General features: G+C 28.5%; 1 protein-coding gene across 5 annotated transcripts in view; it reads right to left on the bottom strand.

Moving 5' to 3' along the window:
* The window catches only part of rdx (BTB/POZ and MATH domain-containing protein rdx), a 95,767-nt gene that overhangs the window by 40,449 nt on the left and 27,633 nt on the right, over positions 1-27,685 (bottom strand). For 4 of the 5 annotated variants that reach the window (XM_089172107.1, XM_089172108.1, XM_015327969.2 and 1 more), the window contains exon 4: positions 9,674-9,740. The exons of the other annotated variant lie outside the window; for it this stretch is intronic. In XM_089172107.1, coding sequence (XP_089028233.1) covers positions 9,674-9,740 — 67 coding nt within the window. The remainder of the gene's footprint in view (positions 1-9,673; positions 9,741-27,685) is intronic. 5 annotated transcript variants of the gene reach the window in all.

Raw genomic sequence — 27,685 nt, 5'->3', positions numbered from 1 at the left:
GCTACTCGTTCAATAAAACGAATTCAGCAGCTACCGGTTATACGACTGAACACACACTTACGATTGCTCGAAAATACAAACGAGCTTGATGTTTAAATCTCGTCTATACTATACTCTAATACTAAACTATACTTGAATAAAATATATAAGAGGGTGGTACTTCAAATCTAACTTGATCGATAAGATGATCATTATTTTCTTTAAAAAAAAATAAATAAAATAAAAATAAAATAAAATACAAGAATAAAAGGAACTAGTTTTCATTCATCATTTTTCACGTATTTTAAATACAACACGTATATATATATATATATATATATATTAGGGGCGTACTATTATTATTAATTGGCATTAGGAACTCGAAAGTTCATTGCCGCAAATACTAAATCCCGCCATTATATATTTTTTACGTACTCTATATATATTATATATAATACATAGTATAGAATATATAATACATAATTTAAAATACTATTATATTATTATTATTATTATATATATATATATAGCTTATTATAGTACATAATATATAGTATGTAATACAACACGAATAATATATATATATATATATTACGCGCGCGCTTACTATATATAATATATATGTTATTTTAAATAAAACATATATATATATACATCATACATAATAAAGTAACATATATATATATATATATATATATATATATATATATATATATATATATATATATACTTATTCATGATATTACATACAAATGAGAGAGTAAGTAAATAGTATTGATAGAAACGTGTGATTGAAAATATTCTATTAGCATGATCGATAAAATTCATTGAAATTCGAATGAAAATAAAACTAATACTATAATACCACTCGTTAAAAGAGAAACATCATGAGAGAAGTGCATTTTCGAAGGAGGTCAATGTAATACGAATATCCGAAGTGTGTTCTAAGTTCTGACACATACATACACACACAAATATATATATACAAGTAAATATAAGGCAGGTATATAGAAGAAGAGGATATACATTAGATAGGTTCGATCTTAGACTAGTATCTATTGGTATGTTGAATTATGTTATATATGGTGGAAATAAAATATGTGTTGTTAAAGAAACAGCAAAGGGGTTAACTGTACATTCATCATTTGTACGATGATGCTTTTCTCAATCGAGGTATCGAGAACATTGATTCCTAGCTAGTAAGAGAGATAATTAACCTTGCCACGAATAGCGTGAATAACACCTTACCTACATACACACACCTATCTTGCATAGTATTTCAATGTGTTAATCTATATATATATATACTATTTCTATTAGTGAATTTTATAATATGCAATGTTTGTTTCGGTGTCTATATTTATAAATTTATTATATTAATTAATAACATTCTATATACAAATTATTTATTATACATATGTGTTCACTTTATTGCATGTTGCACGTTAAAAGCACCAATACCAACACTAACACACTATCACTACCATCATCAACACAAAACCATTACTACCTTCGATCCAACAACCATTTGCGTACCAGCTACAAATGCTATTCAACCGTTATAAAACAATGAGCTTAGTAGCAAATTGATTTGCAACGAACTTGATATCACCAACCGGTGGTGGTGGTAGGGGGCGGAGGGGGAGGGAAGGGGGAGGGGGAGGGGAGGGGAGGGGGTTTGTCTTAATGAGTTTCCGACCTAAAGAAAAAGAAAAAGAACGGTTGGATAATCTCACGGGCTTCATGGTCAAACGATTGATCGTGGAAATGACTTTTATGATAAAATGAAGTCAAAGTCAAGACAGAGGGGATCTGACACGGACGGACCTTGTTTGAACTCGGTCAAGGTGGAAGACCGTTAGATCGTGGTATTCATAGGATATTCGATTATTTTTCGTATCAATATTTTATCATTAATATTTTAGCCCCTATTTCTATCTCTCTCTCTCTCTCTCTCTCTCTCTCTTTCTTTCTCTCGCTCTGTATCTAGTTTTCTTACTCAAATCTAAGATTTCTAATGGAATGATGACTGAACCTACAAAAATTTCATCATTTCTTTTTCTCTTCACGTTACTCAACCAAAAATTCTTTACTTTATCCTAAATAATCATTCAAATGGATCTGAAACCATGAATGAACGAATCTATGATATGTTGAGTCTCATTTTTCTTTTTTTTTTTTCTTTTTTGGGATATACCATAAAAAGATTATTTTTGAACAGGCATAAAAAGAAAATATAATATACAAAAGAAATGTCACGGTTTGTTGTTTGAGAATAGTAACATCCAAGGATACACAAATTCCTGGCACGTTTTTATTGAAACTGATGAAGGGGTGGGGTTGGGGTGCGGGGGAGAGGGGGAGAGGGTAGAGGGGGGAGGGGAGGAGGGGATTAACATTTGTCAAACTAACATTCTTTGTATTTAATTAATTCAAAATACAAAATTAGGATTGAAATAATATTGGGTTGGCAAGAAGGTAATTTCATACAAAAAAAAAAAAAACCAAAATGACTTTTTTTTTTAACCAATTCCAATTAGAAGAAATTTGTCGAAATTGTTGAACGAAAATTTGGTGAATTTGATGTTATACAGTTGAATATTGAAATGAAATAATAATAATATTATTATTATTATTATTATATTTGGTAGATAATTATTATAATGTAATATTGTAAATGATTGTCGTCATAGTTGGTTGGTTATGCATTTCCGGCGATGGGCAGATGGGCACGTTTAGTATACACATGTAATCAAAATGAGGTCGACCTCGATTACGGGCCAAGGAGGCGACGTTGGGTGGTGTTATGCGCATGCTAGTAACAAACCAACTCTCCGATCATTTCAAACTGCTTTTCAGGGACGATTAACGACCATTACCCCAAAAAAAGAATAATAATCATTAATAAGATATAATATCTTGTTCGATCACGATTAATTCCATTTGCGAACCTTCACCCTAAAAATCAACCCACTCAATTTATATCCGATCCTCGTTCTACTCTTGTTTGTATAAACAATTCTAATGAAATTTTACGATATTTTTTTTTTTTTTTGATAGACTAATTTTATTACTTTTATTTTAAATAAAAATAAAAATAAAAATAAAATAAAAAAAATAAAAATTAAAAAAAAATCAAAATTTAATTGTATATTATATATATATATATATATATTTAATATTATAAAAAAAATTAAGAGAGTAATTATTTAATATTATAAAATATAAAAATATCATATAGCTAAAATATAAAAAAAAATATATATGTATATATATATATATATAATATTAAATTTTTTATAATATAATTTAATATTTTATAATATTAAATAATTAAATATTTAATAATATAATTTTATGACCTGCATGACCTGCGTTTCCTTCCCCCCTTTTTTATATATATCAGACTAAAAAAGGAAAAAAGTGTGTGTGTGTGTGTGTGTCGAGAGAATCAAGCCGATCGGCCTTGCACGGTGTCGTGTTAGTGTCACGTGACAACCACCAACGAGAATGAGCGAACTAGAATAGAGCCGAGAAGAGGGGGAAAGTGGGTGGTGGAGATAGAAAAGAAGAAGGGGTTGGGGATGGGAAGGAGGAGGGGTTGGGGGTAGGGTTGGGAGAGGTGGGGGGGGGGGGACTTTAAGTTATCGCAAAATCAGGGAGAATTTCAAGTAAGAAAAAAAAAAATAAAGGCAAATGAATTTTCCTTTCAAGATTTTCTTAAAGTCACGTCATACCTGACCTTCCACACTACCACCAACTCTACCAACCACAACCCCCAACTTCCAAACCATTCCTCTTACTTCTATACACACATACAAGCAACCCTTATTTATTTGTTTTTGTATTTTTTTTTTTTTTTTTTTTTCATATGAAATATTCACGCACAGAGATAGTTATTTGTATTGGGTTAGTTTGAATTTGAAGATTTTGTTGGTTTAGTTAGGTGATAATGGATGACAATTTTGCAAGTAGGAAAAGAAGGGATGGGAGAGGAGAAGGGGTAGGGGTAGGGAGAGGGACAGGTAGAGGGGAAGGTAGAGGGGAGGATTAGCCGACGGCCATGGCCTTCACTCAAAGTGAGTGAGTGAGTGAGTTCAGGTCGAGCCTCGAGGCACCCATCTACTATCCAATATCCTATCCATCCCTATCTATATAAAACTAACCATAATATCGATCCTATCGACTATCGATACCGTTGTAATATAGATACATATACAGGGTGTCTTGTATATAACACTGTATTCATTATTTATTTCAAGTACTACATACTTTGCTATAACCTGAGAAAGAGAATGAAGAAATTATATTAAATAATAATATTATATAAATTTATATTATAAAAATATTTATATAAGAAATTATATAAAATAATAATAATAATAATAATAATAATAATAATAATAATAATAATAATAATATATATATATATAAATTTATATTATATAAATAGAAATATTATAATTAATATTATTATAAATATTATATTTAATTATTGTATATATTATAATTAATATTATATATATATATTATACTAAATATAATAAATATAATAAATATAATAATAAATATAATATAATAATATTTATATATAATAATAAATATAAAAAAAAGTACAAAAAAGATAACAAAAAAATTTAAAAAAATAATAAAATAAAATATAATAATTTATATATATATATATATATATATATATATATATATATATATATATATATATATATATATATAGAAAGAGATAAAAGTGAGAGAAAAGGGTTTGTGAGAGAAGGGTTGAAGTCTGGTTAAAGTCCTTGGATGATTTGAAAAATCTACCTTGTTGATAGGTTCTATCTAAAGTTTTACATTTACCTTAGATTAAAGAAAAAAAAAAGGTTTTGTTGATCAAAAGTTCACATATATATATTTTCTAAAAATTGATTTCCCGTCTGCACTTTAAAAAGGTGAATTGATCAGACCAATAAAACTCAGCCAACCAACTAACCAACCAAAGCAATCAAACGAATGAACGAACTCCTGCTGCTGCTGTTGCTAACGAAAAACCTTTATCCTGCAAATGACAATTGAAAGTTCGTTTTAACGAGCTGCAAAAATGGATTATTATAACTTTCTATCTGAATTTTGATTTTTTTTTTTTTTAAATTTCATTATTTAATATAATTGTCACGTCAAACATTCGCGTGTGTGTTATCGACCAACCAAATCATCATGGGACAAAAGTTCATGGTACTTTGTAGTACACCTGTTTTCAATAACACAAAAATTGTATTAAATATTTGTCTTTTTTATTTTGTTTAATAATCCCTTATAGTAGTGGTGGGGGTTATTTTTTGTTGTTGTTGTATTGAAAGATAAAAAGAAAAGTGAAATCAATTTTTATTTCTGATTTTTTTGTGTTGTATTGAAAAACCTCTGTTCGGTTCAGAGTTCATCCTTTCTTTATTTATTTATTTAATAATCCCTCATTAGTGGTGGGGGTTAATTTTTTGTATAGAAAGATAGAAGGTTAAGTGAAATATTAAAATAAATTTTATAAATGTAATAATATATAATAAAAAAAAATAAATAAATAAATTTGTATTTTTGTTATTTGATGTGTAAATTTTATATTAGAAAAAACCTTTGCTAGGTTCGCGGTTCATTTATCATTTATTTCTTTAATAATCCCTTAATAGTAATGGGGGTTATTTTTTTGTATAGAAAAATAGAAAAGAAAGTAAAACAAAATTTTGCTTTCTAATTTTGTCTGTTGCATTGTAAAACCTCTGTTCGGTTCAGGATGGTTCGTGTCATATTGTTGTAAAGTTTTTTAATGACGACGACAAAAAAAAAAAAAATAAAAAAATAAAAAAAAATAAAATAAAATGGAATGTGCATGATGATATAATATTTTTAGAATGATCAACGTTATGCATAGGATCGATTGAAGAGGAAACGCTGGAGGTCAGTACCGGGGTTAGGTTTACATACTCCGATATATGGGCTTGGCTTGTTTGTAGAACGAATCGCCATCTATATATATATATATATATGTTTGTATGTGTATGTGTGTGTGATATAGAGTGAGAGGTACTACCTCGTTCAGAGGATGTCCTCGAGTGCTCGTTTTACGCGTCCTAAACGACCTCACCGTCAAAAATAACCATTTCGATGCTTCCACCAACGAGAAGAGCAATACACACATACACATTGACATTCTCTCTCATTCTATAACTCTCTATTGTAATTTCGATCACGTAAATGTGTGGTATGTGTGAGTATGTGTAAAGATGTAGATCAATTGCGCAATCCCGGAAGTTATCGGACAAGGAATTGCACAGATGACGATGATGATGATGATGATGATAATGATGACGATGATGTTTTCTCTGTTGTTTTAATCTTTAATATAAATTTTTATTGTTTAACTTTGAGAAAAAGATTGTTTGATTTGAAAGCTTTGAGATAACATAAATTAGTGGAAAATGTTAGGTGAATAAGTGAATTATTTTTAGTAATTATTGTAGAAATAATTATGATAGTGGTAATGGGAGGGGTTTAAGTTTAAAAGATTATATGAAATTTATATGTTGGTAATTTAAATAATTAATAATAAAAAAACTTTGTATCGTAAGTAAGTTGGATAGTGTCAAAATTAATAAAAATTAAATATAATATTATATATTAAAATATAATTATTAATATTATAAAATATATTATATTTTAATACAGTTTATATAATTTATATTAATAATAAAAGTGGGGTTTATATTATATTATATTTTATATTATTATATTTATATTTTATTTATATAAAATTATTTATTTTAATATAAATTAATAAGAAGAAAATAAATTTTTCAATAAATTTAAAATAAAAATATAATTATTAAATTACATTAAATTAAATTAAATTAAATATTATAAAATAATTTTAATATTATATATTAATCATATTATATAATATAATTAAAATTAATACCATGTTTAATTTACCATTTTTAATTTATATTTCTTTTTCCCCCCACCCCCTCCCTCCATAAATTTAATTCACATTTGCATTAATCAGCACACTGAAAAATAAAGTTCCTTGAAATTTCTACGATAATTATTTGCTATTCAAGAACGCAACCTTTAAATGAGATTTTTTTTTTCTTTTTTTTAAAGGGATGAGATGAAGGTATTAGGATGAACATCTTTGAAGAAATAAAAAAAAAAAAAAAATAAAAAATAAAAAAAGACAAACAAATGTAATTTTATCAATGAAAAATTATCATCATCATCATCATCATCATCATCTTCTTCTTCTTCATCTTTTTTGTTTCTTTTTTTTTTTTTATGCAAGTCGTCCTTGAAGAGGTTAACCTTTTTCCATATTGGTTAGGATCGAAAGTCACGATGATTGAATTATAATAATAATAATAATAATAATAATAATAATAATCGAATGTCGTATAAAATGGGAGAACAATTTAAAAGCAGGTGAGAACGAAACAAACTCTGACAATTTGTCATGTACATGCATATATGTGAATGCATATATGAACACACACAAATATAAATAAGTATGTACTTAAGTTAAGTACATAGTAGTGTCGAGTATAGGACACATACAACATGTTGGTATTAGTTTCGCGGCCATTGTGAATATGCGAAAGTGACATCACACTTGGCCTCGGTTACATAAAAGATATCATTCCTAACATCGATGATCCTTAAGTTTTAATGCGCACGCGTCAAACCACGCACTTATCTTTATCTATCTATCTATCTATTTATCTATCTATCCTATTCTATTCTAATCAAATTTTTTGTTAATTCATTTCAATTAAACCTTCCAGTATTGATTACTTTTTAATTCAAATATTTTCTACAAATACAATAATTAATATGAACATTACATTATTTTAACATTAATATTAACAAACACACGGTATATGCATCGATAGACAGATGTGCCTGACAAGGCCTGATCAGAGGTTAAACGTCAGACACATGTGCCTGACAAGGCCTGAACTGGAAATTAAACATCAATCACATGTGACTGACACGACTTGAACTGAAGTTCAGTGTCAGTCACATGTGTTCTGACATGACCTGAACTGAAGTTCAGTGTCAGTCACATGTGCATGACAAGACCTATACGGGAAGTTGCACGTCAGACACATGTGCCTGACAAGGCCTGAACGTGAAGTTCAATGTCAGTCACATGTACATGACATGGCCTGAATTGAAGTTGAACGTCAGACACATGTGTCTGACAAGGCTTGAACGTGAACTTCAATGTCAGTCACTAATGACTGACGTGACACTCAACGTGTTAACTATTGCAAATGATATTGTTTTTAATTAATTTCTCTTGTTCGTGGAATTTAATTTTTTTGATCTCTTGTGTAAAGAATTTTTTTATTTTTTTTTTTATGAGGATTATTAGAATTATGAAATATCATAATATGTAGGATGTATTCGAGGAAAATGAAATGAAAAAAGTAATATTCAATTATCATATGGTATATGATTATATCTATGTAATTATGTCTTTAGATATACTTATATTGGGATCTCTGGCAGGGGCGTGGCGTAACAATTAAACTTATCTAATCTAATTTTGAATTTAGCCACCAGATAGCGTATTGAAGTGCTAAAGATCCCACGTGGGGGCGTAGCAATTCGACCTATCTAATCTAATTTTGAATTTAGCCACCAGATAGCGTATTCAAGTGCTAAAGATCCCACGTGGGGGCGTAGCAATTCGACCTATCTAATCTAATTTTGAATTTAGCCACCAGATAGCGTATTCAAGTGCTAAAGATCCCACGTGGGGGCGTAGCAATTCGACCTATCTACACTAACTTTAAATTTAACCACCAGATAGCGTATTCAAGTGCTACAGATCCCACGTGGGGGCGTAGCAATTCGACCTCATCTATACTAACTTTGAATTTAGCCACCAGATAGCGTATTCAAGTGCTAGAGATCTCACGTGTATTTCACGAGTATCTCACACACATATATACATACATATATATATTTGTATGGGGAGGTTGCATTTAATAAAATTAAATAATACACACACACACACACGCACACGCATACACGTGTGTGTGTAGTTTTTTTATTCTTTTCGTACAATTAATAATTCCGAGCTTATAATAGTTGACCGCCTACAAGAAAAAGATATACTTTAAAGATAAAAGAATCACGTTGTTATGTATATATATATATATGTATATATGTTTCGTGAGTTCATCCATATGTGGAAAAGAGAGACAAAAACGTATCCTACGATCGATGTCATACTGATTAACGAGTCGAAACGTTGCGTGTGTATCTCGTAATGATACTTACACACTACTACTACACAACACATTATGGGTTACAAATTTTTGACGTAACTTTCACTCCTCCGAATGATCGATCGATCGATCAATTGATACTATAATAATAGTAATGATGATGTTAATAATGATGATGATGATGATAAAACAGATTCATAAAGATGAATAATAAATTAAAAAAAAAAAAATAGAACAAAAAACATTGATTTGTTTTGAGTTAACATCTGTGTTAGAATAAAACTGACAGATGATTTGTTTTTTTTTTTTTTTTGGTTTTTCTTATAATTAATAAAAAAATTTGGATATTTTAAAATTATATATATAGTGATTAAAAAAAAAAAAAGCAGAGAAAGAAAGAAAAATAGAAAAAGACTTACTTAACGTCATAGCTCGTTCCTTTCCGAAACAACGCGATCCGAGGACGGCAGGAAGAATGAAGGACATCTGAAATCAAAAAAAAAAAAAAAATTAAGAGACTGAAATGAGAGAGAAAGAGTAAAAGACAGCGGAGGGGGAAGGGGAGAGAAAGAGGAAATTGTATGCAAATATGAGGAAATAGAGAATTTCAGTTTCTAGTTTTTTTTTTTGTTCTGTTCCTTGATCGATGTCAAACGATTGTGATTAACAGGGTGGGTTTTATCGCACTTTCGTTCAAAGTGAAAATCAACGTTTATGTATATATGTATCTTATATACATATATGTATATATATATATGTATATATGTATGTATATAGAAACTGAGAGAACTTTCAAATCGACATTTTCACTGCAGAGTGCGTGATATGTTTTCACTCATGCTTGGTTGTAATGCTACTGTTACTTTACTTGCTCGCTTTCATTCTTATGAGACCATATACACCCATTGCTACCAAGAACAAAACAACAAATATATACATATATATTAATTATTTTATATATTAATATTAATTATTTATAGATATATTTAAACAAGTTCGCATGGCTCAGTGAGGCAAATCACCATCCAGTTAATTGTCCAACCAGTAATCGTATGTTCCCGAGTTCAAATCCCCGGGGGAAATAAAAAAAAAAATAATACGTCATATACTAGTAAGAAATTCAGCAACAACTGTATACATATATAATTTAATTTATATATTATATATTAAATAAATATATATATATTTTATATATACTGTAATATTATTATAGAATTAAATAATATATTATATAATAGAATGTTTTTAATATAATATAAATAATAAATAACTAGATAATACTTTAATATTATTATAATATAATAATATTCTATATTAAATATATATATATATATATATATATATATTTTATATATTTAATATATACTGTAGTAATATTACAGTATATTATACATATATATTATACACAGTAGTAATATTTAATTTATATACTGTAATATTATTATAGAAATAAATAAAATAATAATAATATATATTATATAAATAATTTTGTGTTATATCAACAATTAGATATAAAATAATCATTGGTAAATATCATGTAATTCAAATATTATAAAAAAACAATAGAGAGAAGAGGGGGAGGGGGGAAAGACGTTCTATATGTTCGTATGGGGGGGTCACCCTCCTTGGGGTAGTTTGTAATAAGACGATGTGATTGCACAATGCACAATAAAAGATTAAGCTGTTCCGGACTTCCAACAAAACCCGACAACATTTCCATACACTTAACCAGGTAAAAGCTTTTATAATGCTTGTAAATCCGTTAAATTCGTAGGTGTTAAACCAAGGAAGAGAAAGAGAGACACACAGTTAGAAAGAGAGAGATCAAGTAAGCGGTGTTTGTATTTATTGGAGCAGAACTCTAAACCAGATTCCAATCCTATCTGTTTAACCGATCGTCGTTACTTTATACATGTGTGTGTACCATACAATATATCTTACCTTCCAAGTATTTCAATATTTTAAATACATATATATATATTTGTATACCAATTGGAGTTTGGAATTTATATACGATTGGCAAAATGTCAAAATTGTATATCGTGTTATGAAAAAATATTCTACCTCCCCTTTTTTCTGACGTTCCAAGAAAATTTCTCTCTCTCTCTCTCTCTATCTATCTTTCTTTTTCTCTCCCTGTTTCTGTTTCGTGAGTAACAGGAAAGGTCCTCTTCTACTCTTCACCGACTTTTGAATTGGACGGATGTTTCGACCGGATACCTGACCCTCTCCCGTATGCCAACACAAAGCCCAATGTATTATTACTAGCATATATAGTTTTAAAGTATGTTGCTCGATAACTGTATAGATAAATTTCTAAATGAAATTTTCTATTGGAATCATATATTTCTAATGTCAGAAAAATATCTTTTCACATAATACGTTTTAATCAATATTTTTTTTTATTTATAATTTAATAATAAAGTTCGTGTTTTTTTTTTTTATTCAATTTTACTCATTTTAAAGAACTCTCAATTTATTTTATCTGAGATAGAAATAAATTGTCGTTTCAAATTAAAAAAAAAAAAAAAACAACAAAAAAAAACCAGAAAATGATATTACTTTTTTTTTTGTTATCACAGCTCAAAACTTTTCAACCAAATTTACTATACAATTTTTTTCCATTACTGTATTAAATACTATACTATACTATACAATACTATATATATATATAGAATGATAGAAGGTAGGAGAGGGGAGATCGCGGTCATTTGTCGAAGAGTAATGAGGAGAAGAACCGTGGCGCGTATAATGGGAGACTCGAAAAACGACGAGGAGAAGAAGTGAGGTGAAGAGAGCTGACCTACTGTGGCAAGTGGCTCAGGGCCGTCGCTGTCCAAATCGTTCCCTCGAACCCTCCCACCCTCCCTCCCACCTCTAACCCCTCTTTATCCTCTTATCCTTATCCTCATCCTCCTCCACCTCATCCTCCTTCCACATCTCTCTCTCTCTCTCTCTCTCTACCTATCGTTATACATATATACACACATATCCACACATATGTACACATATGTATGAACATATATACATACATACAAAGTAGTACGTAACTAACTGTATACTTTACATACACAAATGTATATAAATGCACACGTACACGCATATACATACATATATATATATATATTAACACGTTGAGGGCCACGTGAATTCTTAGGGAAATTCCCGTCAGGCCACATGTCTTACTTCGTATTGAAAAATAGCTGAACGTGTCAGTCATCGATGACTGACGTGGCCTGAATGTAAAGTCTAGTGTCAGTCATCAATGACTGACGTGGCGTTTAACATGTTCATACATATGTGTTATATATGTGTATACATATGTAGATCTTTTTTGTCAAGCCCTCTCTTCTTCCTACTCCTTTTTTTCCTTACCTTCCCCCTTTCTTCCCTTCCCTACTCTCCCCTCACCCTGTTGCTACCATCACCACCAACCACAATCTTCACGTATTCTTTCCCCTTCTTCACATGTGTTCCTCTTTTTTTTCTTTTTTTTTTTTTGTAAGCAGAAGAGAGCACAACCACCACGAATAAAGCTTCGTGTAAACTGTAAGTTTAAACGAAAGTGGCTTTAAAAGAGAGAGACAGAGAGAAAGAGAGAGAGAGAGAGAAACGGGGCTTCGATTCTCCTACGCGAACCATTCGTTACTCATCCTCTTCCACCTCCTTCTCCTCCTCATCCTCCTTCTCATCATCATCATCATCATCTTCTCTCTCTTTCATGATGACCCCCTTCTTCTTCTTCTTCTTCTACACGTTGGTGTTCTCTCTTCGTTTAGAATCTAATCGAACGTGAGAATCGTAACGTTGTGAGAGTTGTCAAAGTTGACTTTGAATTCTGTCAAGTTCCTGATGATCTTTGAACGTTTCAAAATTGTCGTCTATTTTTTTATTTATTTTATTTTTTTTTTTTTGTAATAAAATTGTTGCAAATTTATTTTGAAATATTTTTGATTTAACTGAAATTACTCTTGTGTCCATAATATAGTTAAAATAAATATATATGAAATATTTAAAAAAATATATAAAATTCAATAACAATATATATATATATATATATAAAAGATTTTTTTATTATAAAATATCTAATATATAAATTTATTTTAAATTAATATTAAAATATATATATATATATAAAATATAATTAACACAAAAATAATTTCAATATTATTGATTACAACACCTTATCGATCAAAGTTTAATATTTGACAATTGAATTTTTACTTTTTTAAATATTTCATCATAAATCCATCATATTTACAACGACAAGGATACAACCTTAGTTAAAGTAAACTGAAAAATAAGGTAAAAGGAAAACAAAATAAATAAAAGTTAAGAATATATAAAGATGATTCGTTAAAGTTTGTGAACGAACCAATCGGAGCAGGTGAAATCGACTTACTATATTCAACCATCCAACCATCTATCCAACCAACCAACCAACCAACCAACCAACCAACCATCTATCCATCCATCCATCCATCCCCTTTCTAATCTTACCGAGGGATTTATTGGTCTTCGAGCAAAAGTTATCGGAGGGATACCCCCTCCCTCGTTCCTCACCCTCTTCCGCCCCACCAGACTTATCGTTAGCCTCGATCGGTTCGTGTCGCGTTGCTACGAGGTTAATACCCACTCCCACTTGTCAAACTGTACCACTAGGTCGACCAGGTGCCATCATGCACAGATCGATTAGATAGATATCGATTAACAAGCACTATTATTCTTTTAATAAATTGTACGCCATGTCAGTCATCGGTGACTGACAATTAAACTTTACACACGTTCTTCAAGCCGTGTCATGCACATGTGACTGACGTTCAACTTCTCTGATCAGGCCTTGTCAGACACTGGTGTCTGACATTCAACTTCTCCTTCAGGTCGTGTCAAACACATGTGTCTGACGTTCAACTTCTGGTCAGGTCATGTCAGGCACATGTGACTGACGTTCAACTTCTCTGGTCAGACCTTGTCAGACACATGTGTCTGACGTTCAACTTCTGGTCAAGCCTTGTCAGACACATGTGACTGACACTGAACTTTACGTTCAAGCCACGTCAGGCACATGTGACTGACGTTAAAATTCTGGTCAAGCCATGTCAGTCACATGTGACTGGCACCTTTAACTATTTTTCAATACAAAGTGTGATGCCCGTGGCTTGACAGGAATTTCCTTAAAAATTCACGTGTTCAGAAAAAAATAAATTCTTGTTTTTTTTTTCGATTTATTTTTTCATTATTTATTTAATGTTGCAGTTAAAATCATCGCGTCTCATTTGTGGTATTTAAAAAGATAAATTTAATTATTATAAATGGGAATTGAGAAATATTATAGTTTGATTTAAGCTATTTTTTTTTTATCTCTACTTCTTCATCATCGTCATCATCATCATCTTGTGTTTTTATTTTGTGTTAATTGTTTTCTTTTTGTTAATTATAAATTAATTAGATAAATAGAAAGTGTAATGTAAAAAAAAGAAGAATGCGACAAAACGTTTCGTTTCGTTTCGTGTTACGTCGTTTCCATGAGTAGTTGTTCGTTCAAAGTTAAGAGATTTTTCTCTCGGGGAGAAAAAAAAAAAGAAAAAAATAAAAAAGAAAAGAAAAAAAAGCCGACAAATTTTCTGCATCCTCAAGTTTCACCCTCGATAACGATCGGACCTTCCCAGACGAGACGAAAAGAACGGTCTGTCCCCTACATATATATATATATATATATATATATATATATATATATATATGTATATGTATGTATGTATATATGTATGTATATATGTATGTATATTCATCCTTTTTCACAATGACGTTCGCGTCAAAGCGTATCTTTAAATAGATATGGATCGTTGATAAATTTAATCTAGTTTCTAACATAAGATGTGATAGACTTAAGTATCCCATTTATCTTCGTATCCTTTTCAAAATGAATATTATCAGTTCGTTCACCTTTTCCAAAATTCATATCTTTAGTCCTGTCTACGATAAATTTAAAAAAAAAAAAAAAAAAAAAGAAAAGAAATAAAAATGAAAAGAGGACAATTATACATTGGAGGATAATTCCGTACGAAGTATATTTGAAGTATTTTTCATTTTATAAACATAGAATAAAAAATTATTAAATATATGCAGCTATATTTATACGTTTAATCAAGATATAAAAATATTTTTATAAGAATATTCGACGTGTCCAAATTAAATATTTTGTAATTAATTATATATATTATTATATTATTAATTACACTATATTTTTTCTATTATACAATATTTTATTTTATATATAATATATATATATATATATATATATATATATATATATATATATATTTTATATTATATTTTTTATAATATTATTTTATATATAAATATAATATTAAATAATAATTTAATATGGTATATATATATATATAATAATTTGTAATCAATTACCAAATTAGTAATTATTAATATATATTATTATACTATTTTATTAATTATATATATATATATATAACAAAATTATTTTAGGTTTAACAACAACTCAAAATTTGAAGAAATCGAAACGACTTCTTTTCAAAAAGTCAACTTGTCAAAAAATACATTTACTCAGTACAAATACTAGAATAAAATAGACCAAGAAAGAAATAGAAAAAAAAAACAAAAAAAAAGAAAAAACCCAAAGGAATTCTTCTTCTTCCCTTCAAGTTTTTCTTCATCTTCCGCGTACTACTCTCTTTTGATGGGAACGACGATGGTAGTGTTGATAATGGTGTTGGTGTTACCAAACCGGATCCATACTCTCACCGGTTTGGCTGGAAAAGCAATGGGAGGATAGGGGATAATCGGGAGAAAGAAAACGAGAGGAAAAGGGCAAAAAGGACAGGGGGAGTGGCGGAGAGGGGGAGGGGTAGAGGGGTAGGGGTAGAGGGGTAGGGGTAGGGGAGGAAAAAGAACGGAGGGTGGTCTATCGTGAACACAGAAGCGAACGAACCAACTCGAATTCCACTTCTGCCAACTGCGATAACTCATTTTTCAACTTCCCTGATAGATCTGAATTACGAAGGACAGGAAAGAGAGAGAGAGAGAGAGAAAACTGGGTTGAGAGAGAAAATTAGAGAGAATGAGAGAGAGAGAGAGAGAGAGTGAAGGTGAAGGGGATGAAGGGGATGAAGGGAATGAAGGGGAGGGTGGAGAGAAAAGCTCGAGTATCTGACGTTTACCGACGTTCAATTTTTCGCGAACAAAAGCTCTCGTTGTGTAGTAGGATCGTTGGAGGAAACTACTCTAATGAGTAAGTAAAATGACGTATGTATATCACATATTATATATATATATATATGTATGTATGTATGCATGTGTGTGTGTAACACGTCAGTCGAGTCCTAACAAGAGGGATATCAACTTAACCCTAGGCGACCCAAATATTTTTTCTCAAAATCCGGTACGGCCTTTTGTGTACTCTATTTTTCATTTTTTTTTCATACACACATATACATACACACACACAAAACATTTTTAATGAATTAAATATTAACCCCCCATGTATTTTGTATATTAACTTTTAATTTATATAATAATAATAGTAATAATATATTGTATTAGAAATGTTTCATTATATGTACATTGTTTATGAAATATAAACATCTTCAAAATTTGCATATACGTGTATTCCTATTAATACTATGGCGTCCGGTGGCTCCACGTTGCTGCCATTCGGAAATTATCGCTATATATATATATATATATTAATTTATTAATATTATATTATATTATATTATTAGATATTAATTTATATTATTATATAAATAATATATTATATAAATATAATAGATAATATAAGGTAATTGGTAATATAAATATATTACTATATTATAAATTTATATTATATATATATATATATATATAATTACGTTCTATGAAAACCATTTAATTTTTCGAATAATAATCTTCAATTATTATTTACACATATAACGATTTTAATAATTCCATGGTATTACAATTTTAATTTTTTTTTTTTAATTAAATCACCCACCTACACCCATACACACATAAACATACACACACACACACACACACACAAATTTAAGATTTATTTTTGATGTTATTCGAAATCGTTATACTCGATTGTGATGAATATTTTCAATAATTTCACGAATAATTTTATTATCGTGCCAAATTCAATTTTCAAAAGATCGAGTTAGAAAGAGGAATCAAGAGGGAGAGTATGCAAAAAGAGAGAGAGAAAGAGAGAAAGAGAGAGAGAATAAATTGTTAAGAGTGAATAATAGATCGCCATATGTCGTCTGGTATACAATGAATAGTCTGGCTAAGTATTGTCCAAATAATACTGGTCTAACCTCCTCCCCTTCTCCTCACCCCATTGACCAGACCCACATTTAGATTCTCTGATCCTTCTGCAAAGAACAGGACAAGGATAGAAATAACCAATGAGAATGAGAAAGAGAAAGAGAGAAAGTGTACTTAATTCTTTTTCGGTGCATTTTACAACGAATTCGAACCCTTCAAAAACCATCTACACACTCTCTCTCTCTCTCTTTCTCTCTCTGTGTGTCTCACCCTCGCTATTCTCCTTGTTGCTTTCGAAATAGGGGGAGGGAGGGAGGGAAGGGAAGGGAAGGGAAGGGAAGGGAAGGGAGAGGTCTAAACCATCTCACGATTCATTCACTTTCGCTTACTTATGGAAGTAAGTGAGACAAAAGAGAGGGAAAGAGAGAGAGAGAAAGAGAGAGAGAGAGAGAGAGAGAGAGAGACAGACAGACAGAGAAATTGTTCCATGAGAATTGATTTATATTTTTGGTTGTTATATGTACTTTGAATTGATGAAAGCAATTTGCAATATGGAATTTATTTTTATAATATTATTATTATTATTATTATTATTATTTATATATTCGTATTAAATTAATCATTTATTAACACTGTTGTGCAGTCCGCACTTCTAATCGAAATTTTCTCATGTCGCACCGATATATATATATATATATATATATATATTATATTATATTAGGTATGATATTTTTTATTATATATTTTTATATTACAAATTATTATAATATATTAAATAACTAATGTAATTTAATAATATAATTACAATTTATTATTATATATTTAATTAAAAAAACACAACACTTTCCTAAGATTTACATATATATATATATATATACAAAACTATCCTTAACCCCCCTTCCTTTCTCCCAAATTGAAATAATTCAAGTATTGCTATGAAAAATAAAATTGAAACGAATTATTTCAGACCAATTTCATGAAACAAGTTGTATTTACCTTTAAAAAAAAAAAAAATTGAAAAAAAAAAATAAAATAAAATAAAAGAATGAATTGCACCATCATCATCCTGTTGGTAGAATTTGTTCAATAGTGAACTCATTCGCGTTTATCTCATATGGCGAGTGGGTAGTGAACGAGAGTCAGTCAGCAGTCCGTGTGAGAGTCAAACAAGTAAGCAAGCAAGTAAGCAAGCTTTCCAACGATATTTCTGGTGGTAACTATGCCAGGGACTGCTAGGTAAGTAGTCACTATAATACGGCTCCGATCAAGTAAAAGTACATGAGCAACCTCGTAAGCGAGTTCACCATGTCGCTTTCACTCCCCATGCCGCAATATTATCCGTTGCTCGAGGACCGGCTAAAAGATCTTAGAAACACGACCTGTTCAACTTTTCTCAACTTAGAATTTATCATTTTGTTTCAATACAATACACACACACACACACACAGACACATGCACAAAAAGCATACACACAGATACATGTGATGATTAGTTATTAAATTTAGAAATGTGTTTCATTAATTTGATTCAATTTGTTTCTTGTCTGATGACAATTTTGGCAAATCTTAATGGTTTCGTTGCAATTTTTAATGACCTAATGATCTGTAAAACTTTTTTTAACTTAAAATTTGTCACTTTGTTTCAATAGAATATACATACACAAGTATACACACGGATACATATGATGATTAATTATTAAGTTTAGAAATGTTTCATTAATTTGAATCAATTTCATTTTTGTCAAATAAAACTGTGGGAAAATTTTCATTGTATCTTTAGAATTTGTAATGAACTGATGACCTGTAAAACTTTTCTCAACTACAAATTAATAACTTCGTTTTAATATAATATACACATATACAGATACATGCTATTATTAGTTACCAACTTAACAAATATTTAATTTAATTCAATTTCTTTTTTTTTCAAATCAAAATATTTGCAAACCTTAATTGTTCCTTTACAATTTTAATGACCTGTAAAACTTTTCTCAACTACAAATTAATCACTTCGTTTTAATATAATATACACATATACAGATACATGCTATTATTAGTTACCAACTTTACAAATATTTAATTTGGATTCAATTTCTTTTTTGTCAAATCAAAATATTTCAAATCTTACTCATTCATTTACCATTTTTTAACGACCTGTAAAACTTTTCTCAATTACAAATTTATCACATTGTTTCGATATAAAATACATACACATACAGATACATGATATTATTAGTTACCAACTTAACAAATATTTAATTTGAATTCAATTTATTTATTGTCAAATCAAAAATATTCCCAATCTTACTCGTTCCATTTACAGTTTCAAAGTTTACAAGATAAAACACCATTGCAATTCTATTTATTTTTTGATATATATATATATATATACAGTTTTGTACAACTAATCAAGAGAATGAAAGATACGAGAAAGTGGTAAAAGTATGTAAAAAAAAATACCATAATAATTTTTCTCTTCTTATTTTCCTGACACGAATAGTATACATAGAAATTCTTAACAGTTTAAATGTAAAAAATTGTCTACGCGTATGTAAATATAGGAGTGTACTACGTACGATTGTACCACTGTAATGGAACGAATGAGAAAGACTAAGTTGTATTATAGATTGTATATGTATATATGTATGCATATATATATATATATATATATATATATATATTGTGTGTGTGTGTGTGTGTATGAGAGAGAAATGTATAAGGCCGAGACAGTCCATTAACCACCGAGAGAAATCCTTGGGTGGAGAACAATCGAAAGAGATATTCCGCGTTAATCGGTCGACTCTAGAATTGGGACCGAAAAGGGGGACATGGGAGAAAGAGTGGGAGGGAGGGAGGGAGGGAGGGAAGAGGAGAAGAAGAGGGAACTGAAAACGTTTAGAATAAAACAACGAGATCCCCTAAGCTAGATCTTACTACGATAAACGATCTAAATTTCAAATGCTTCCTTTATCCTGGTTTATTATTTCTTTTTCCTTTCTAATATTTTTTACTCTTCTATTTATTATTCAAAACTTTCTATTTTGCGAACATTTGACCGATATATATATATATATATATATTTAAATTGTTATGGCAAAAGTTATAAAGAAGGGTTAATTATTTGAATCAATTTTTAGATGTATTATTAGGATGTTTGGGGGTTAGTGTTGTTGTGGTTTTTTTGTTTGTTAGAAAATGTAATTCTAAAATTATTTAGTTAATTATAACAATGCACAAAATAATAACCCCAATTACAATTACAATACATGAAATAATAATAATACACAGAAAAAATGTAAAAAAGTAAGGTTAGTTATGTCAAAAATAAATCTGAATAAATGTGAAATAATTGAATTGTAATACAATGCCATCTATCGAAACCTTACAGTATCTAGATATATAATATTTAAATAACAACACACAAAATAGTACTAGACAGAAAAAATCTAAAAAGTAAGGTTAGTTATGTCAAAAATAAACCTAAATAAATGTGAAATAATTGAATTGTAATACAATGCCATCTATCGAAACCTTACAGTACCTAAATATATAATATTTAAATAACAACACACAAAATAGTACTAGACAGAAAAAATCTAAAAAGTAAGGTTAGTTATGTCCAAAATAAACCTGAAAAAAAATATATAAAATAATTGAATTGTAATACAGCGTTATCTATTAAAAATTTACAGCATCTACAAACTAAGATAACCTCTAAATAATAAAATCTTAAATTAGCGATAAAAAATAAAAAAAAAATAAAAATAAACGCGATAAAAACTTTTCTGTATACTATTTGTATAATTGAAACAAAATCACGCAGAATAAAAATAAATCTTAACATTAAATTTTAATAGTTTTGATTTTACTTTAGTTCAGTTAGTTTCAAAGTTAATTGCAAATCAACAATATAACATTGAATTTGAAAATATATACTTTAAAACGAGTTATTCTGAAACATCTTCTTTTATTTGACGAAATCAAATGATTTTCTCTTTTTTTTTTTTTTCAGTGTCATAAACTCTAAAGTACTGGTTACAAAACTTGTAAAGTATATTGCAAAACTTGTAATGTGAATTTTCGATCGTTGCACGTCTAGGAATTTTTGTTGTTGTGTCTGTTCAAATTTCTACAACCCCATATGTGGACTCGTCAGGGACACACACATACAAACACACATACTCTCTCACTCACATAGAACACACATAGAAGGTTTTATCTCTCTATAAAACAGGTTTATTATTTAATACAAGGTATTTATTCATTTTGCAATGAACATTTTTGTCATCGAAAGATTATTATCGTTGCACCAATCGGTTAAACACGTTCGTAGCCATGTCACCATATACGGTGACGAAGGGTATGCTTTCTTGGGGGCTTCGTCACCGTATACGGTGACGTTCTTCTTATAATATTTTTATATTTTACTAGGGCTGCCAATTGTGACTAAGTGTTACAATACGTCCGATACACGCGTCTTTAAGTCGAACGAATTACCTTATACCGCCATCTGTTAGAATCTTATCGAACTAACAGAGATAATCATGACTCTTTGTTAATAAACAAATAATTGCGAATTATAAATTGAGATATAAACTATCCTATCTTTTAAGTTGGATTAAATTGTACACAGTGTGCAAAATTTTATTCAAATCAATTCAGTAGTTTAGGAATTCATTGCGGACAAACAACGTAACACGTAATTTATATATATAATAAGAAGAAAAATTATTTTATATTTTATTATTTTCGGTAAATACAAGATCATAAAATAATATAATATAACAATAATACTCGGATCGTATTATTGATATTTCTACTTATCGCTTTTTTACGTTATGGCGGCGCGACAGTTGAATTTTGGGGCCTGACGAGAAACTCAACCAAAACGGGTTGGGCGACGAACGTGTTAACATGACAACATTGTTAATTATCTTAAATGAATAGTTGTATTATTTTAGATAAATTCATATACAGAGTTTATTTTTTCAAAATGATAAGTGTGTGTGTGTGTGTGTGTGTGTGTGTCTTTGATTTATAATTCATAAATAAAAGAAAAAGAGATAGTTGTTTTTCATGAAAGATTTCAGTATAGCGTTTGTAATTCAATACCTTTTTCAACTATGATTATTTAATCAGATGCATCTCGTTAATTAATCCCATCTAACGGTATTAATTTCAAAGTAGTTGCATTATGCTACCGTATGGTTGCTTGGTTGGTTGGTTGGTTGTTTGGTTGGTTGGTTGGTTGGTTGCTTAGTTTGAGAGAATTTCCTTATTTAAATTAAAATTCAAAACTTCTTACGTGTATAAGTGTGTGTGGCACGTAATAATAATAAATGGGCGTTAAAACTAATGAAAAAGTTTTTTAATCGATTAGATTTTCATTCGACTTAACAAAAGATTCAAACTTTCATTTTTATTACGAGTTTATTCGTCAATTATCTAATATATTTACTTTTTCTTTTTTATTTTATTTTATTTTATTTTATTTCTACTCTTACGTCATGAAACATTTAATGGTATTTTCAAGATTATATAATTACTTTTTTTTACTTTGTTCACTTGTTTTGTTTTTTTCTTTCTTTCTTTCTTTCTTTCTATTTTTAATTAATCATTTGTGTTAACAATTCATTAACTAGTTTCCTGTTAAAACGTGTTGTTATCGATGACGCATGTTAAGAACATTTTAAAATTAACCAACATACTTTACATATTTATTTTTCTATTTGCAATAGTCAAGAAACTTTTATCGAACAACCTGTTTTTCTTTTCTTGTATTATTTTTTTGTTTTTTGTTTTTTTTTTTGTTTCGATACGTACGTTCACGACGAATGATTATATTTTTCAAAAAATATAAAATATAGACAATTTTTTTTTATATACTTTACTTAACAAACAAAACAAAACAAAATAATATTAGAAATAAAGAATTTTTTTTTTCTTTTAAAAAAAAAACAAAACACTAAAAATTATTCTACGTTAAAGCTCAAGACTTTTCAACTCAGATGATACACGTAATACATAATACATAATGCATAATACATAATACATAGTGCATAATACACACGTGGAATTATATTATATCATAATTAATGTGTTATCTAATAAAAAAAAAAAATTAAAAAAAAATAATTGTTGAGTAAATTGTTGAAGAAAAAAAAATATATATAATAGTACATTATTATTTATTATTTTTTTTTGTAGTATAGTAAAAAATTAATTTGGTTATAGGTATATTAGTTTTTTTTTTTTTTTAATTTTTTTAAATTATTTTTCTAACATATATTTATTATGTATATTCTAATATATTTTATATTATTATACTATTATTTTTATATAAAAATATAAATTATGAATTTATAAAAATTATATTTATAAAATATAATTTTAATAGAGTAATTGTATTATTTTATTTTTATTTTTTTATTATTTTTATAAATATATATATATATATATATATATACTATTATATTTTATATTATTATACTACTATATTTAGAAAAATTATAAATTACAAATTTATACAAATTATATTTGTAAAAAATAAATTTATAATAGTAATTGTATTATTTTATTTTTATTTTTTTTTATTATTTTTATAAAAATATATATATATATATATATATATATATATATATATATATATATATATTCTATTTTAAGTATTCATCCATGCATTTACATGAATAACGTACAATAAATTGATACGATTTGATCAGCAGAATGAATTTTAAAAGTTAACGAAAAAAACAAATCAAGATTCTTAAAACAAGTTAATAAATAATAATAATAATAATAATAATAATAATAATAATAATAATAATTGGAGTTTTCAACAAAAAAAAAAAAAAAACCTTATGAAAGTAACTCTAAGTGACCTTAACCTCGTGAAATGTATATCTTTATCAAAATGCATAAAAGTAGTCTTCTTCTCTCGTTGATGACAAAATTGGGTTGCCTGTTCTCGCGACTCTTGACCCTTTTTTTTTTTTTTTTTCCTTTTTTTTGATGTTCTTTCTTGTTCTCTCTTTAGGACTACGAGACGACGACGACGACGACGACGACGACGACGACGACGACGACACGACGAAACAAGTATAATATAAACGCATGCGCTAACATACAAGAGAAAAAGACAGAGACAGAGAGAGAGAGAGAGAGAGAGAGAGAGAGAGAGAGAGAAGTACTAAAGAACGAATACAACACACTCGTAACAAGGAGGTGCAATGCAGCAGAAGAAGGTTCTCATAAGGAGAACGGAAAGCAAAGCGGAGCATCGTGTTTATGTAGGTAGGTAGGTTGCACGACTAGGTTTCTTTCTCTCAAAAAGAGAAAGAAAAAGAGAGACAGAGAGAGGAGAGAGAGAGAAAGAGAGAGAGATCTTCACGAACTCAAAGACAAACACCGGTATTTTGTAAGGGAGACAACAAGCTCCCTATTACAGTTACTACTACTACTACTACTACTACTATTACTGTACAGTAATTTATTGCTAAATAGATAAAGGTACTAGCAAAACGTGATACTACTTATTTTTATCTTAACATTTTTCTATATTTTTTTATATTTAATTTTGTTACGTGGCAATTGATGACACTTTGCATTTGATTCAAACACGTACCTAACATCCTTCGAGTACACATTTATTTGAAAATTACTCTTTGAAATATTGTAATAATTTAAAATTAATATTAAATATAATATTAAATATTATAATAATTAATTATAATAATATAAAAATTTATGCATTACTTTGAAATAATCCAGAATGAACTCAAATACAAACACCGGTATTTTGTAAGGGAGACAACAAGCTCCCTATTACAGTTACTACTACTACTACTACTACTACTACTACTACTACTACTATTACTGTACAGTAATTTATTACTAAATAGATAAAGGTACTAGCAAAACGTGATACTACTTATTTTTATCTTAACATTTTTCTATAATTTTTTTATATTTAATTTTGTAACATGGCAATTGGTAACACTTTGTATTTGATTCGAACGTGCGTATCACCTTTTGGGTACACATTTATTTAAAAATTACTTTGAAATATTGTAATAATTTAAAATTAATATTAAATATTATAATAATATAAAAATGTATGCACACATTACTTTGAAATAAACCAGAATGAATTCAAAGACAAACAAACAGTGATTCGAACACGTGCCTACCCCACCCTTTGGGGTACACATTTATTTGAAAAATAACTTATATAATTATTATAATATTTTAATTATATATAATAAATTTTAGAAATATATTTATAATAGCTTATTTTTAATAGAATTAAAAAATAAAAAAACAAAAAAAAAATAGTAAAAATACTTAAGTAAGTTTTTTTTAAAGATTTAGTTGCATAGTTTAGTGTTCCCCCATGATGGAATGAATTACTCAGTTAAATCCCACACACAACACACACAGAGAGAGAGAGAGAGAGTGATATCGTCATTTGCGATTTAATGCAAGGAAAAGAGAGATAGTCTGAACGATTCCAAGGCGAACAACGAACGAACGAACGAACGAATGAACGAACGAATGAACGGACATGCCCTTGAAAAATGAACGCATAATCTTTCTTCCTCGGTCGTTGTACTCTCAACCAACCAACCAACCAACCAACCAACCAACCAACAGACTATGGGGTTCTCTCTCTCTCTCTCTGTTGTTTGTTAAACTGTTCCCGTATCAAATGATTTCTTTCGTTTCGATGATTCAAATACAATTAATTGATAAATATTCAAAAATATATTTTTAATTTTTTTTTATGAACAATAACAGTTGGGGGGGGGATAGGATGGGGTGGGTTGAAGTGGGGTGGGGAGTGGAGGGCAGGAGAAGTATAATAAACGAAAGAGATTCGTAGAAAAGCAAGATGAATAATTACGTCCGTGCACGAATGGCCTATTTAATTCAATGAAGTGAACCCATTGACAGGCCTATTCAACCATGCTACGAGACGAGGTCATATAGTAAGATAGAACAAGACACATAACACAACAACCACAAACATACACACACACACAAACACACGTATATTCCTTAAACATATATATGTATATGGGTTTAAATTACACCTACGTACTGTCTCGATTTTATGAGTCGCCGGTGCCGTTGTGTCGACAATTTGTATGCATAATTAATAATCATTTTATTTGAAAAGAAAGAAAAAAAAAGAAAAAGAAAAAGAGGAACCAAAAAAAAAATACATTAACTTTTCATAGAGAAAATATTTGGATAGAAAAATTTATTTAAAAGAAAAAAAAAGAATTATTTATTTATTTATTTATTTATTTATTTATTATTTTTTTTTTATTATCGACATGTTAAAATTATTTTAGTTTGCACACATAATAATATTATTATTATTATTATTATTATTGTTGTAATTCACAAATTTTTATTTATTCTTTTTATTTTTTTTTTTTATTATCGACATGTTAAAATTATTTTAGTTTGCACACATAATAATAATAATAATAATAATAATAATATTATATTAATTATAATATATTATATTAAATATAATAATATTATATTAATAATAATAATAATAATATTATTATTATTATTATTATTATTATTATTATTATTATTATTATTATTATTGTTGTTGTAGTTCACAAATTTTTAATTATTTTTTTTATTTTTTTTTTTTTTATTTAAAACGTTATAATTTCCTTTTTTTCTTTTTTTGTCGTCATTGTCGTCATTGTCGTCATTGTCGTCAAGCATCGCGTAATTGCCATTGTATTTTAATTCGACGAGAAAGTATATATTATATTTATCTTTACATAATTATCTTTATTATATATACGCTGACCTTTAGATAATTTCAATAGATATATAATTAGAATAACGTTTAAATATCTACTTAACATTCATGAATATTATGTTTGTTTGTTTTTTTTTTTATTATTATTTTTATTTTTATTTTTGTTTTTTTTTTTATTTCTGTTCACTTTGATTTTAACATTAAAAACAAATTACGTTTATATATCCAGTGTTATATATATATATATATATATTGCTGTTGCAGTTATATTGCAAAGAGAACACGTCGTCGTTTTGGTGCAGTTTGTTGCAACATGTCGAAACTTTACTTGTTATAAAATCCTTTTACAAAATCGGTCCAAT

This window comes from Polistes dominula, unplaced genomic scaffold, assembly GCF_049000335.1.
Source record: "Polistes dominula isolate Pdom_NZ unplaced genomic scaffold, Pdom_raw_medaka contig_73, whole genome shotgun sequence".
NCBI lineage: Eukaryota > Metazoa > Arthropoda > Insecta > Hymenoptera > Vespidae > Polistes > Polistes dominula.
Note: the sequence above shows the minus strand (reverse complement) of the source record. Positions and strands in the feature narration are given on the sequence as shown.